Source organism: Hyla sarda, chromosome 10 (assembly GCF_029499605.1).
Source record: "Hyla sarda isolate aHylSar1 chromosome 10, aHylSar1.hap1, whole genome shotgun sequence".
Lineage (NCBI taxonomy): Eukaryota > Metazoa > Chordata > Amphibia > Anura > Hylidae > Hyla > Hyla sarda.
Genome location: NC_079198.1, coordinates 13450382 through 13465959, shown reverse-complemented (window position 1 = coordinate 13465959; position 15578 = coordinate 13450382). Strand labels below are relative to the sequence as shown.

At 44.7% G+C, this 15578-nt stretch overlaps 2 protein-coding genes across 15 annotated transcripts in view; one reads left to right on the top strand and one right to left on the bottom strand.

The window, feature by feature from the left end:
• Positions 1-15578, top strand: part of LOC130294604 (mucin-2-like) — a 264132-nt gene that overhangs the window by 7317 nt on the left and 241237 nt on the right. For 8 of the 14 annotated variants that reach the window (XR_008848546.1, XR_008848547.1, XM_056544704.1 and 5 more), the window contains exon 2: positions 6205-6309. The exons of 5 other annotated variants lie outside the window; for them this stretch is intronic. The gene's annotated coding sequence lies outside the window, so the exon portion shown is untranslated. Of the gene's footprint in view, positions 1-6204; positions 6375-15578 lie in introns of all 14 variants that reach the window. One more of the 14 variants, XM_056544703.1, reaches the window with a different exon arrangement.
• LOC130294311 (phospholipase A2 inhibitor and Ly6/PLAUR domain-containing protein-like) lies at positions 7158-14396 on the bottom strand. The gene is made up of 4 exons (XM_056543926.1): positions 14321-14396; positions 12016-12162; positions 8648-8791; positions 7158-7354 (listed from the first exon to the last, which is right to left on the bottom strand). Exons 1-4 carry the CDS (start codon positions 14394-14396, stop codon positions 7158-7160), a joined length of 564 nt encoding a protein of 187 aa, XP_056399901.1.

Here is a 15578-nt window from a genome sequence, read left to right as displayed (position 1 = left end):
CCTAAGTCCTGGCCTCCTCAAGCGGAAGACGCCTTTAAACGGCTCAAGTCGGCCTTTTCTTCTGCTCCCGTGCTCTCCAGACCTGACCCATCTAAACCCTTCCTATTGGAGGTTGATGCCTCCTCAGTAGGAGCTGGAGCGGTTCTTCTACAAAAAAATTCTTCCGGGCATGCTGTTACCTGTGTTTTTTTTTCTAGGACCTTCTCTCCGGCGGAGAGGAACTACTCCATCGGGGATCGAGAGCTACTGGCCATTAAATTAGCACTTGAGGAATGGAGGCATCTGCTGGAGGGATCTAAATTTCCAGTTATTATTTACACCGATCACAAGAATCTCTCCTATCTCCAGTCTGCCCAACGGCTGAATCCTCGCCAGGCCAGGTGGTCTCTGTTCTTTGCCCGGTTTAATTTTGAAATTCACTTTCGCCCTGCCGATAAGAACATCAGGGCCGATGCTCTCTCTCGTTCCTCGGATGCCTCGGAAGTAGAGCTCTCTCCGCAACACATCATTCCTCCTGACTGCCTGATCTCCACTTCTCCAGCCTCCATCAGGCAAACTCCTCCAGGGAAGACCTTCGTCTCTCCACGCCAACGCCTCGGAATCCTCAAATGGGGTCACTCCTCCCATCTCGCAGGCCATGCGGGCATCAAGAAATCCGTGCAACTCATCTCTCGTTTCTATTGGTGGCCGACTCTGGAGACGGATGTTGTTGATTTTGTGCGGGCCTGCACTGTCTGTGCCCGGGACAAGACTCCTCGCCAGAAGCCTGCTGGTCTCCTTCACCCTCTGCCTGTCCCCGAACAGCCTTGGTCTCTGATTGGTATGGATTTTATTACAGACTTACCCCCATCCCGTGGCAACACTGTTGTTTGGGTGGTCGTTGATCGATTTTCCAAGATGGCACATTTTATTCCTCTTCCTGGTCTTCCTTCAGCGCCTCAGTTGGCAAAACAATTTTTTGTACACATTTTTCGTCTTCACGGGTTGCCCACGCAGATCGTCTCGGATAGAGGCGTCCAATTCGTGTCAAAATTCTGGAGGGCTCTCTGTAAACAACTCAAGATTAAATTAAACTTTTCTTCTGCTTATCATCCTCAATCCAATGGGCAAGTAGAAAGAATTAACCAGGTCCTGGGTGATTATTTACGGCATTTTGTTTCCTCCCGCCAGGATGACTGGGCAGATCTTCTACCATGGGCCGAATTCTCGTATAACTTCAGAGTCTCTGAATCTTCTTCCAAATCCCCATTTTTCGTGGTGTACGGCCGTCACCCTCTTCCCCCCCCTCCCTACTCCCTTGCCCTCTGGTTTGCCCGCTGTGGATGAAATAACTCGTGATCTTTCCACCATATGGAAAGAGACCCAAAATTCTCTCTTACAGGCTTCATCACGCATGAAGAAGTTTGCTGATAAGAAAAGAAGAGCTCCCCCCATTTTTTCTCCCGGAGACAAGGTATGGCTCTCCGCTAAATATGTCCGCTTCCGTGTTCCCAGCTACAAATTGGGACCACGCTATCTTGGTCCTTTCAAAGTTTTGTGCCAGATTAATCCTGTCTCTTACAAACTTCTTCTTCCTCCTTCTCTTCGTATTCCTAATGCCTTTCATGTCTCTCTTCTTAAACCACTCATCCTCAACCGTTTCTCTCCTAAACTTATTTCTCCCACTCCTGTCTCCGGTTCTTCGGACATCTTCCCTGTAAAGGAGATACTGGCCTCCAAAAAGGTCAGAGGGAAAACCTTTTTTTTGGTTGACTGGGAGGGCTGTGGTCCTGAAGAGAGATCCTGGGAACCTGAGGACAATATCCTAGATAAAAGTCTGGTCCTCAGGTTCTCAGGCTCAAAGAAGAGGGGAGACCCAAGGGGGGGGGGGGTACTGTTACGCCGAGCGCTCCGGGTCCCCGCTCCTCCCCGGAGCGCTCGCTACACTCTCGTTACTGCAGCGCCCCGGTCAGATCCACTGACCGGGTGCGCTGCGATACCGCCTCCAGCCGGGATGCGATTCGCGATGCGGGTGGCGCCCGCTCGCGATGCGCACCCCGGCTCCCGTACCTGACTCGCTCTCCGTCGGTCCTGTCCCGGCGCGCGCGGCCCCGCTCCCTAGGGCGCGCGCGCGCCGGGTCTCTGCGATTTAAAGGGCCACTGCGCCGCTGATTGGCGCAGTGGTTCTGATTAGTGTGTTCACCTGTGCACTCCATATATATACCTCACTTCCCCTGCACTCCCTCGCCGGATCTTGTTGCCCTTGTGCCTAGTGAAAGCGTTCCCTTGTGTGTTCCTAGCCTGTGTTCCAGACCTCCTGCCGTTGCCCCTGACTACGATCCTTGCTGCCTGCCCCCGACCTTCTGCTACGTCCGACCTTGCTTCTGTCTACTCCCTTGCTTCAGCAGTCAGAGAGGTTGAGCCGTTGCTAGTGGATACGACCTGGTCACTACCGCCGCAGCAAGACCATCCCGCTTTGCGGCGGGCTCTGGTGAATACCAGTAGTGACTTAGAACCGGTCCACTAGCACGGTCCACGCCAATCCCTCTCTGGCACAGAGGATCCACCTCCTGCCAGCCGGCATCGTGACAGTATATGATCTTGCAATAACTTTCTGGACTCTGCTAATAGCAGCCAATCATCCAGGTATGGAATCACTCTTATTCCTCTTACCCAAAGAACCACCATCATGGCGGAAATGACCTTCATGAAAACGAAGGGGGGTGTAGAAATCTTGAAAGGAAGGACTCGGAGCTGAAGATGCAACAGAGTTCCCTGAACCCATACCGCAAGCCTCAAGAACTTACGGAATGATCTGTTAATGGGGATATGAAAGTATGCATCTTTCAGGTCTAGGGATGCTAAAAATCCCCTTTCTGAAGTATTGTGTTCACTGTGCGGATAGCCTCCATTCTGATTTTTTTCTTGACAATGAACTGGTTTAGATACCTGAGATCTATTATTAACCTGAACTTGCCCGACGGTTTGGAAACTATAAAGACGGGAACTATAAAGACTTCGGAAGGGGAAACTGGTTTTACTGCCCTTAGGGCAAGAAGCTCCAGAATAGACTCCTCCAGTATGTCTCTCTGAAGAACTCAACTGGGGAGAACATATCATCCTCTCCCCAGGCCACTGATGGAGATGAGGCAAATACCTGTCTGAAATAATTGACAGGACCCAATGGTCCTGAATTAGAAGTTCCCAGGCAGGAATGAAAAAAATGAAGACGGAAGATGCAAAACGTCAAAAATCAGACTACTTTGACAAATCTTTAGATGTACCAGTGCCTCTTCTCTGGTTTCTGGTACCTCTGCCTCTATTAGACTGACGGCCATGTCTAGATCTTGGAGGTGAGTATCCTCTACAGAAAGTTTTCTGTGCAGGCTTAGGTTGTGGCAAGGATTTGCCCTCACAATCAGACAGACCTTCCATAATGTCATCCACCTGAGGCCCAAACAATTTTCCTGGAGAAAATTCTAAATTACATAGCTGGAACTTGGAGGAATTATCACGTCCCAAGGGGCGAATCCACAGCGCCCTACGAGAGGCCGTAGAAAGAGCCATAGCTCTAGAGGCTAACATTTTGGATTTATTTTCTGAAACAACCACAGTGCTCTCTGCTGACACCTCTGTCCAAGTCAGGAACTGTCCAGAGCAGAGGAAGATCCCCATAGCAAACAAAGGCTGCTCCGGACAGTTCCTAAAATGGACAGAGATGTCAGCAGAGAGCACTGTGGTCATGACAGAAAAGAAATCCCATAAGAAAAGATTTTCCTCTGTAGTACAGCCGCTAAGAAGTACTGGAAGGATTACGAATTTTGTTTATAGAAGTAATTCACAAATCTTTTTAACTTTCTGGCACCAGTTGATAAAAAAAATAAAAATAAAAATAAAAGTTTTCCACCGGAGTACCCCTTTAAGTCGGTAACCAGGGAGAGAGAAGAATAAACTTTGTTGAAGAAGGACTTCATAGTACTAGTCTACTCTGTGCTGTGAATGGTAGTGGATCCAGTGTTGTTTCTCTACTGATGTCACCTTTTACTGTACTCCTTGTCTGCTGTGAGAAGAGAGGCCAGAATGAATACTGCATGATTTCTGTTTCAATAGTTTTTATTGAAAGAATTTTTTCATATTTTATAACAAATAAACAATTCAAACAACCAACCACTGGACAGTAATGCCTCATGCGTAAACTGGTGACCCCCAAAAGGGCCATACGAGTCACATTTGCTGAAAATTAGAGAGGCCTTACATACAGGTATTAAACACGCCAGTAAAAAGCAAATACAACATCACGGAAACTAGAACATAGTGTGTGAGGAAGCAGTTCACATACATAAGAATGTCTATCAGTATAAGTTGTCCAATATAAGCCGAACATAAATGGCACATGAAAATAAAGGAAATACATTGTCCGTTGGATCTTCTTAGAGCCAAACGGTCCTATATTATCTAGGAGCAGTAGGTTAAAGGTTGCAGACCTCATATTCTGTTTAATTTTACAAGTCAGCTAGGAATAAATCCTATAAACCCTGTGGAGGAGGTGTACATATTCAGTAAGTTGTCATGGTGTATCGGTCAAAGATGCTATCATCACTTCTAAATATGAACTGTAGAGTGTGTTGAGGACAACCAGTTAGCCCATCTGAGTTCAAAGCTTGAGTACGTGCCATTGCCTAAAGCTATGGTCTTTTCATACATGCAAGTAGTATTTATTTTATGCACTACATCTATGATGGAGCGGACTGTCGGGGATTTCCATTCTCTGGTAAGTGTGATTTTTGGTGATAATGCAAATAATACCGGCTAAGGCTCGTTAGTTTGGTGGTATAGAGGAGAGGCCTATGAGTAGCAGAGCTAATTGAGGGGACCAGGCAATTTGGATACCTAGTACTTCTTCTAGCAGTGTTTTACAAGAAGCCCAAAAAGGTCTAATTGCAGGACATTCTCACAGTATATGTATGAGGATTCCCCTTAGCCCACAAATGCACCAACACACGGGAGAGGAGTCGGGATATATGCATGCGAGCCGTTCAGGTGTATAATACCATTGCAAGACGGTTTTGGACAGGGATTCCACATGGGATACACATTGAAAAACTTTATGTGCAAATTGAAAGGCCCTGGTCCAATCATTTTCATCTATGGTGATGTCCAACGACCTCTCCCATGTGCGGAACAGGTGGGATCTATTAAAGCGGGTGTTGTGTGACAGTGGAATATAGCAGACTTAGCCCCTTCAAATTACCCTCTAAAAAGGCAAAGGTCGCTGGATGGGGATGGATGCCTGAAGGGGTTAGCATATTTAAGAAATGTCTTATTTGCAAGTACATGTAGAAATCTCTTTTGTGAACGTGATATTAAAACTGCAAGATGTCATGATTATTTTAAAATATAGAAAGTAGAATGCAAAAAAAAAAAAATCACCAAAAATTCTTAAAGGGGTACTCCGCCCCTAGACATCTTATCCCCTATCCAACGGATAGGGGATAAGATGTTAGATCGCCGTGGTCCCGCTTCTGGGGACCCCCGGGATCCCCGCTGCGGCACCCCGCCATCATTACTGCACAGAGCGAGTTCGCTCTGTGCGTAATGACGGGCGATACGGGGGACAGAGCAGCGTGACGTCATGGCGCCGCCCCTCCTGACATCACGGCCCGTCCCCTTAATGCAAGTCTATGGGAGGGGCCGTGATGACCGCCACGCCCCCTCCCATAGACTTGTATTGAAAGGGGCGGACCATGACATCACGAGGGGCGGAGCCGTGATGTAACTATGCTCCGGCCCCTGTACCGCCCATCATTACGTGCAGAGCGAACTCTCTCCGTGCTGTAATGATAGCGCGGTGCCGCAGCGGGAATCCCGGGGGTCCCCAGCAGCGGGACCGCGGCAATCTGACATCTTATCCCCTATCCTTTGGATAGGGGATAAGATGTCTAAGGGCGGAATACCCCTTTAAAAACTATAGTTCCTACAAACTTAATTTAAACAACAGGTAATTTTCTGATGACATGTTCAATTTTATTGTAATCTTGCCTATGATATGGATGAGAGTGCTAAGAAGTGATCTCTACATAACAGAAATTGTAATCTTAATATTAGGCTTAGTGGCCAGAATGAAAACTGCACAATTCCTGGATTTTTTTTAAACAGGTAGTGACATGAAAAATAAAGAAAATAAACCCAAAATGTTTAAAAAGATTTGATTTCACAATCATTTAGGAAGGAAGGGAAGGAGAAAACTCCAGCCAGCTCACCCCGCCCAAAACAGATGGAGCACGGATCCGGGTGCTAGACAACGCCAAACAATTGAGAAAAACAAAGGAGGTAGGATCCAGCTCTAGATGCAAATAAAATCCATTTATTTGGAAGACATAAACAGGAACAAAAAGGTAGTTACGCGTTTCAAGCATCAAACGCTCTTAGTCATAATTTATGTTCTGATAACTCATTGAATTTTTTGCTTTAAATGTTTCCAGAAAATTGTGTTTTCAGTACTATAAAATACTTTCCCTGCCTCCTACTGGGAGAAACATTCAGAAAAAAAGAAATACATTTTACAAAACCAAATTTTTTACGTTACATAGTAGACGTATTTCCATTAAATGGGCACAGTCATTTTGAAAAACTTTTGATGTGTTCAGACCTCCAATCAGGAGAACGAGCCGAGAGAAATTTATGCTTGACACGCTCTCTCCTGGCTTTGTGTAACGTGATCACGAAACACTCACAATATGAGAAAGAAGAAGAAGCACCAAGGTACAGGGATCGGCTACTGCCGAAAGGGCACACACAACTCTCCCCAATGTGCACGGGAACCAACAGCAGCAGATACCTTTTAGCAGTCCCACTCTTTCCAAGCAGTCTTCCTGTGCTACACCCTCTCAGCAGTCACATACAATATCCAGCAAGATAAGAACAGAAACAGAGGGAGCACTCACAGTTCAGGAGACTTGCAAGTGGTAGCTTTATTCCTTAGATGGTGCGATGCATAGACATCAAACAGCTGGGCGCCAGGGTCCTGTGGACGGCTCACAATATAAGTCTATGGTGCACGTCTCCATCATGTGACACAGAGCAGAGAGAGGAGTGGGCAGAACGCAGACCTCGGCTGATATGTCGTTAGGACATGTCAAAAGTTTTCCCAAATGACAGGTACTCTTAAACTACATATTCTACATTAACTTTGACCACATCACAAACAAGACAATTGCACATAGGATGTTTGGAAGATGTTTGCTACTTTTTGATGGAATTCTACATAGTTTATTTTCCTGTATGATTTTATCATCATAGGTCACCGTTATATCTTCATTTTCACATAAACTGGGGTGGGTGCAACCATGTAAGACTTCTCTGCTTGTAAAATTCCCTGTGGATAAACAAATAAGAATAATTCTAGTTAGTAAGAGACAGGTTTACATTGTGATCAGAGGTTTTGCCACATCCACCCATACAGAGGTAATGATATTGGGGGTGCAGAGGAAGCAATTGTACCCAGCCCCTGATGCTTGACGGCAACTAGATGCCCATCTTCCATATAAGAAGACTCCAGTATTATACAGTAATTGTCTCATGGGGCTTCAGGGCTCTGCTACAGGTGTAACATTGACGCCCAGAAGCTTTAAATTACATCTGCACCCAAACACAGACAGATCTTCTTCATGGGATCTCATTGTCCAATGCCATTGGGGGAGCTTCATTAAAGGGGTTATCCAGGAATAGAAAAACACAGCTACTTTCTATCAAAAACTCCTCCCTGTCTGTCTCCAGGTTGGGTGTGGGTCTGCAGCTCAGTTCCAATTCATTTACACCCCGGTTTCCCTGTGGACAGGTCAACTTTTATCTCATTTTTTAATCATACCTGTCTACCTTCCTGGAATCTCAAAGAAAAAGAGGAGACCTTCAAAATAGTTTCAGCTGTCAGTGAATTAATTCACATCCAGACGCTAAAAAACATGTATAACTAAAAGGTGTGTGTACAAGACAAGCGCTAATACACTGTAACAATATCTGCATTTCATTAAGCTTTACACTTAACAGATATTAAAGCTCTGAGGTTTCATTTTAACATTGCAGAAGCCACAAGCAGATAAACCAACTCCCACATTTTGTGGCAGTGGTCACAGTATTTTTCTGATGTTTCTGGCAAAATCATGTGGCCTATAGCTTTTACATGTGAGCACAAGTTCATTCACATACAGCAAGCGCAATCTAAGGCTATGTTCACACTGCAGGAATGTCCGCACTGAAAATCTCAGAGCGGAAAATTTCAGAGATTGCGGGCTAGGACTGCACGGGAATGCGCCATCTCATAGACTGCTACACATTCCGAGCTATGAGTCCGCAGAAAGACAGGTTCATTTTTCCTGCGGTCACAGAAATTGGAATTTCTATGCCAGAAACATCTGGTGCGGAAATTCTGTGTGCACAGCGCAGCAGAATCCCATTAAATACAATGGGACTCTGCTGCTCCGGAATCTTCTGCGGAATTCTAATGCAGAATTCCGCACGGAAATTCTGGACGTGTGAACATGACCTTAGAACATATTATTATTGGATCCTGTTTGGAGGCACAGTCCTTGTAGCTCTGTGCTACAGCATATAGTTATACATAGATTTCATCGTGTACAGAAAATAAACAATAGAATCACTTGTCTATTACCATCTTTCACTCTCTCTGTGTAATAAATACATTGTGTTGCGTTCCCGGTACAAGCGATGTGATCTTTACCAGAGCAGCTACCGTATTCTTTAAGATAACAGGATTCACAGATGAGTCCATTGGTTTCATTGTTTTCTGAGGGCACTAGAAATAAAAAATACATAATAATTACAGCCTAAGCCATGTTTATCAAATAAGCTATTAATCCCCTTAGGATACAGACAATTTTCATTTTTTCTTTCTTTTTTTTCTCCTCGCCTTTCAAGCGCCATAACTCTTTTATATTTCCATCTATATATTTTTTCCTGTTCACACTGAACACAGGGAGCAATGATAATAATATTTAGTTTTTTTTCCTGACAAGTTATTTTATTTTTGTGTTTTTGTATCAAATATACGAGTTTACATACATCCAAGCAGTTTCACCAACCACTTTATTTTAGGAGATAGGTGACATGTTTTGCTCAACCCCTTGAGGACACAGTCTTTTTATTTTTGCATTTTTATTTTTTCCTCCTTACTTTTTTCCATCCACAAAGCCATATGAGGCCTTGTTTTTTGCCCGACCAGTTGTACTTTGTAATGACACCTTTAGTTTTACAGTAAAATGACCGGCACTACCCTAAAGAATTATTTGTGGGGGTAAATTAAAAAGAAAATAATAATTTTGGGGCGTTTACCACATGGTAAAATGACACGCTCTCTTTATTCTGTGGGTCACTAATAAAACAACACCCAGTTTAAGAAAACAGCAAGTTTGCTACTTTTGGGGGGTTTTGTTTTTAACGCAGTGCATTTTATTATCTTTATTCTATAGGTCAATGCAATTAAAACGATAACCAATGTAGTTTTTGTATTATCCTGCTTTTTTTTTTTAAACAAAATGAGTATACTTAAAATTGCCCTATTCTGACCCATATAACTTTTTATTTTTCTGTATACAGGGATGTATAAGAGCTCTTGCATGTGCCACGATCTTTAGTTTTAATCAGTTTTGTTTAGATAGGACTCTATGATCACTTTTTAATATTTTTTTCTGATATGAGATGTGACCAAAAATCTGACGTGGACTTGGACTTCTGATGTGGACCCATCTATGGGGTTGGTAACTAAATCATTAAACAATAGAAATAATCAGATTGTTAAACTTTGCTTATATGGATTTATTTTGGTTTATGAATATGCCTGCTTCTTGATCGCTGGTCTTCTATGTAGCGCTTCTTCCCGCTCAGCTGATCGTGCAGTCACTGACCAATGGCAGGCCAAGTGAGCTAGGGGAGATACATTGTTGGTGTCCTTGTGGTCTTGATGTGTTGGAGTGTTCAATCTGTATGATCTGAAGCATTATTAAGCCATTAATGTTCTGGAGTGTTTGGAGCGGCAAATATGGCCGGGATCATGAGCTGAGTTGGTCATGCCTCTTGACAAGTAGGGATAAACAGACCAGGCTAGATGTGTTTCAAGGGTTCCTGCCACCTTTGCTTAGTAGCTCAAAATAATTTGAATATTCTACAATTTATCACCCATATTACTTTGCTTTACAAACATTTACAACTAGACACACCTGAGAACTGCTCCCTTTTAAACTGCTGGGAATGTAACTGTCGGTGATATTAAAAAGGGCAATAAAAAACAACAAAAATTTCTGCGCTCCCAACTCACTGTCCCTACCTAATTAATTGATTTCCCCCTAAATCGCACCCCCCAACTGGGCAACTGAGGCTACTTATACAACACTAACTTTACAGCCCCTGTAAAAATCCCGGAATACATACTCAATAAAATAATACACAAGAAAATAAAATATATACACAAGAAAATATATACAGAATAAAACAATAATTAATATATATTTTTTCTGTATGTTTTATCTGGGTAGCTTCACAAGGGCCTACTAGTAACCTACCAGTTAGGCTATGTTCCACATGTCCTTTAAGGGACAGAACAACGGGGAGAGAAGGGTAAAGATAGTTGAACAACTTGACCTCCCTGTTGATACTATGTTTTAAAAAAAAGTCCTTTAGATAAAACAAGTTACTAGGGCATACCAGGGTGAGCCTGCAAGGTCGCCCTTTTTAGGGTGAGTGCTTTGGGACCAAATAGTGGACAGAGAAGGGTAAAGAGAGTTGAACAACATGAGATTTTTGTTGATACAGAGTATTTGGTACAATGAAGTTGTCAGATCATGTACATTTTTATGTGTCTATGACCTATATTTCTCTCAGAATTAGCTTTATTTCTGAATTAACTTAATGTTGTCGACCAGAAGCAGGGGGGGGGGGTCCCTTTCTTCTCCTCAGGTGATAACCACTCCCCCTCCTCCCCTTCCCTCACTCTCCTCAGTCACTGGTCTCAGGAGTGAGCATCTGTAACCCTTTCCTTTCTGGTTTTATGCTATACACACACAAACACACACTGTGTGCTTACAGCTTTTGCAAAATATCCTTTGGTTGTGCTGTGTGGGCATGCTGGGAGTTGTAGTTTTGCAACATCTGGAGGGCTACAGTTTAGAGACCACTGTATAGTGGTCTCCAAACTGTAGCCCTCCAGATGTTGCTAGGCAATTCACCGGCTTCCGTAGTATGCACCAGGGAGCCAGCCGCACGTCATCGCCGCCCGCTGCCGCCGCTGTTTGTCGCCTCGTTTCCCCGTTCTGCCCGGTTAGGTGGGCCAAACAGGGGGAACCGAACTTTAACCCCCCCACCCCGATCTGCTATTGGTCGGTCGCTTCTGACCGACCAATAGCAGGGATAGGAGGGGTGACACCCCTGCCACCTCAATCCTATCCCTTCAGGGGGGGATCGTGGGTGTCTTGGACACTCCCAATCCCCCTTACTTTCCTGGTCACCGGAGACCCGTATGACCCGGAATCGCTGCAGATTTGCAGTGATCGCCGACATGGGGGGGTCGCAGGAGTCCCCTGGGCATTTGCACAGCATGTCTGCTGATAGATATCAGCAGTCATCCCGGTCCGGTCCCCGCCTGGCACGTGGCGGGGAACAATATTCCCACAGGTGTACAGGAACACCCTGGTTCCTTTAGGGGTTAAGGGTTTTAAGAGTAAATGTTATGTTTTAAAAGGGGATATGGTTTTTTTACAAGCAAGTCAGAGCAGGAGAAACCAGGTTGTATCTACAAGTAATGTCCATAAAACTACAATAAACAGCAAGAAAAAAGGAAACAATATCTATTCCCACTAGGCAGTGGAGAGACTAGAATAGATCTCTGCCCACAGCCGGTGTCCCTCCTTTGCCAATGATTGGCTGAGCTGGGCATCACTGAAGAGACCAGTCTGTCTGGTAAGTTGGAAGCAGAGCGACAAGCTGGGAGCTGGGAAATGTACATTTTCAGAAAATGTATATACTTACAGGTTGGCATTGGAGAAATACAGTGGTCAGAATGACAGCAGGTGGTGTTTTTGGATATGCTCTTCTGGGCACTAGTGATGGTCCCAGCTCTATTGCACTCCATTGAAAATCCACATCTTTTGAAGAGCTGTATGTGTGTCCTTTGTCCTGTTACAATAAAAACATAAAAATAAAAAAAACAATACTGCAATTCATTGTTCTAACCAGTAGAAACTAACATTATAACTATTACAAATATAAAAAATATTCACCACTTAAGGACGCAGCTTATTTTCACCTTAAGGGGGGGGGATCCCTTTTTTTTTTTTGAAAATCTGACCACTGTCACTTTATATATTAATAACTCTGGGATGCTTTTACCTTTCATTCTGATTCTGAGATTGTTTTTTCATGACACATTCTACTTTAACATAGTGGTAAAATTTTGCCGTTACTTGCATAATTTCTTGGTGAAAAATCCCCAAATTTCATGAAATTTTGAAAATTTTGCATTTTTCTAACTTTGAAACTCTCTGCTTGTAAGGAAAATGGATATTCCAAATAAAGTATATATTGATTCACAAATACAATGTGTCTACTTTATGTGACATTAGAGGGCTTCAAAGTATAGCAGCAATTTCAAAATCTGAATTTTTCAGGGACCAGTTAAGTTTCAAGTGGATTTGAGGTACCTTTCTGTGAGAAATACATCATAAATGACCCCATTAATGACCACCCCTCAAAGTATTCAAAATTACATTCAGAAAGTTTGTTAACCCTTAAAGGGGTACTCCGCCCCTAGACATCTTATGCCCTATCCAAAGGAATATCGGATAAGATGTCAGATCGCCGTGGTCCCGCTGCTGGGGAGCCCCAGGATCGCCGCTGCGGCACCCCGCTATCATTACTGCACAGAGCGAGTTCGCTCTGTGCGTAATGACGGGCGATACAGGGGACGGAACAGTGTGACGTCATGGCTCCGCCACTTCGTGACATGACGGTCCGCCCCCTTAATGCAAGTCTATGGCAGGGGCGTGACGACCGCCATGCCCCCTCCCATAGACTCAAATCACGGGGGCGGAGCCGTGACGTAACGATGCTCAGGCCCCTGTATGCCCGTCATTACGTGCAGAGCGAACTCGCTCTGTGTAGTAATGACAGCGGGGTGCCGCAGCGGTGATCCCAGGGGTCCCCAACAGCGGGACTGCGGCGATCTGACATCTTATCCCCTATCCTTTGGATAGGCGATAAGATGTCTAGGAGCGGAGTACCCCTTTAAGGTGTTTCACAGGAATGGCAGCAAAGTGAAGGGGAAAATTCAAAATCTTCATCTTTTACACTCGCATGTTCTTGTAGAGTCATATTTGGAATTTTTACAAGGGGTAAATGAAGAGAAATCCCCCAAAAATTTGTAACCCAATTTCTCTTGAATAAGGAAGTACCTCATATGTGGACGTCAAGTGCTCTGCTGGCACACTACGATACTCAGTAGAGAAGGAGTCACATTTGGCTTTTGGAAAGCAAATTTTGCTGAAATGGTTTTTGGGGGGCATGTCGCATTTAGGAAACCCCTATGGTGCCAGAACAGAAAAAAAACACCCCTCAAGGAATGCAACAAAGGGTACAGCAAGCCTTAACACTCCACAGGTGTTTGACGACTTTTCATCAAAGTCGGATGTGCAAATGAATAAAATTTTTGATTTTTACAAGGGGTAATAGGAGAAAATGACCCTCAAAATTTGTAACACCATTTCTTCTGAGTATGGAAATACCCCATATGTGGATGTAAAGTGCTCTGCGGGTGAACTTCAATGCTCAGAAGAGGAGGAGCGCCATTGAGCTTTTGGAGAGAGAATTTGATTGGAATGGAAGTGCGTTTACAAAGCCCCCCATGGTGCCAGAACAGTGGACCCCCCACATGTGACCTCATTTTGGAAACAACACCCCTCACAGAATTTAATAAGGGGTGCAGTAAGTATTTACACCCGACTGGCGTTTGACAGATCTTTGGAACAGTGGGGTGTGAAAATGAAAAATTACATGAAAAAGTGCAGTATCCATTAGCCTTTGAAATGTAGCATGAGCGCCATGTAAACCAAAGGGTAACACCTTGTACTGAAATAAACCTTCTGGTGTGACAAAGGCTGTTTTCTCTTTGGCAGCCTCCATCAAGGGTACCTGCCAGTACCCTTTTGTGAGGTCCAAAACAGAAAAATACCAAGCCTGTCCTAGCCTTTCAATAAGCTCATCAACTCGGGCATGGGATATGCATCAAACTTGGACACCTCATTAAGTTTGTGGAAATCGTTACAGAACCGCAACGTACCGTCTTGCCTTGGTATTAAGACTATCGGACTTGCCCACTCACTCTTTGACTCCTCGATGACATCCAATTTTAACATCTGCTGTACTTCTTCCGAGATGGCTTGTCGCCGCGACTCAGGTACCCGGTATGGTTTCAACCGTATTTTAACCTGGGGTTCAGTGACAATATCATGGGGGATGACAGAAGTACGACCAGGAAGGTCTGAGAACACATCGGTGTTACTTCTGACGAACTCCCTGGCCTCCTGAGTCTGTGCCGAAGAAAGGCTGTCAGCAATTTTCACTGTGAAAACTGCTTTCCTTGCACCAGGCTGAGGGACGGGAAACTCCACCCCTAACAAACCTGGCCAGGGCTGTCATCCACACTTGCTCTGGCTTCCTCCACCGGGGCTATTGTACCCTGTACGTCACCTCCCCTACCTTTTTTATCACTTCGTAGGGACCTTGCCATCTAGCCAGAAACTTACTGTCGACCATTGGTACCAGAACCAAAACCCGATCCCCCGGGTTAAAATTCCGAACCAGTGCCTGGCGGTTATATACTCTGCTCTGGGCTCGCTGAGCTGCCTCCATATGTTCCCTAACCAAGGGCAATACTGTTTCAATCCGTTCTTGAAACTGAGTGACATACTCAACTACACTTTTGTACGGCGTGGGCTGTTGTTCCCAGGCCTCTTTGGCTATGTCTAACAGACCACGGGGATGTCAGCCATACAGCAGATCAAAGGGCGAGAACCCAGTAGAGGCCTTTGGGGCACTTCTCGCACTGCGAACATGAGATAGGGCAGCAAAAGATCCCAATTCTTTCCATCTTTAGCCACCACCCGCTTCAACATATTTTTTAATGTTTGGTTAAACCTTTCTACCAGGCCATTCGTCTGCGGGTGATACACGGAGGTCCGTAGCTGTTTTACCTGCAGTAACTTACTGAGCTCTTTCATTTCTTTTGACATAAACAGGGTGCCATGATCAGTCAATACCTCTTTAGGTAAGCCCACTCGGGAAAACTTCTCCATTACCTCCTTAGCCATGAGTTTGGCAGAGGTATGTCCCAGAGGCAGCGCCTCAGGATACCGAGTCGTATAGTCCAGGACTTCCATGAGGTGTTGGTGCCCCCTAGTGGATTTCAGCAACGGGCCTACCAGATCCATAGTGATCCATTCAAACGAGACCTCAATAATCGGGAGGGGAACCAGGGGACTACGGTAATGTGGCTGGGGGCTAGTTATTTGGCATGTTGGGCAAGACTCACAATACCT

Excerpts from the sequence above, each read along its gene's own strand:
- LOC130294311 (XM_056543926.1), bottom strand. The coding sequence starts at position 14,396 with ATGTTAAAATTGGATGTCATCGAGGAGTCAAAGAGTGAGTGGGCAAGT. Across the intron at positions 12,163-14,320 it reads CTTAATACCAAGGCAAGACG|GACAAAGGACACACATACAG; the intron begins GTACGTTGCGGT and ends TTATTGTAACAG. Across the intron at positions 8,792-12,015 it reads TATTTCTCCAATGCCAACCT|TGCCCTCAGAAAACAATGAA; the intron begins GTAAGTATATAC and ends TTTTATTTCTAG.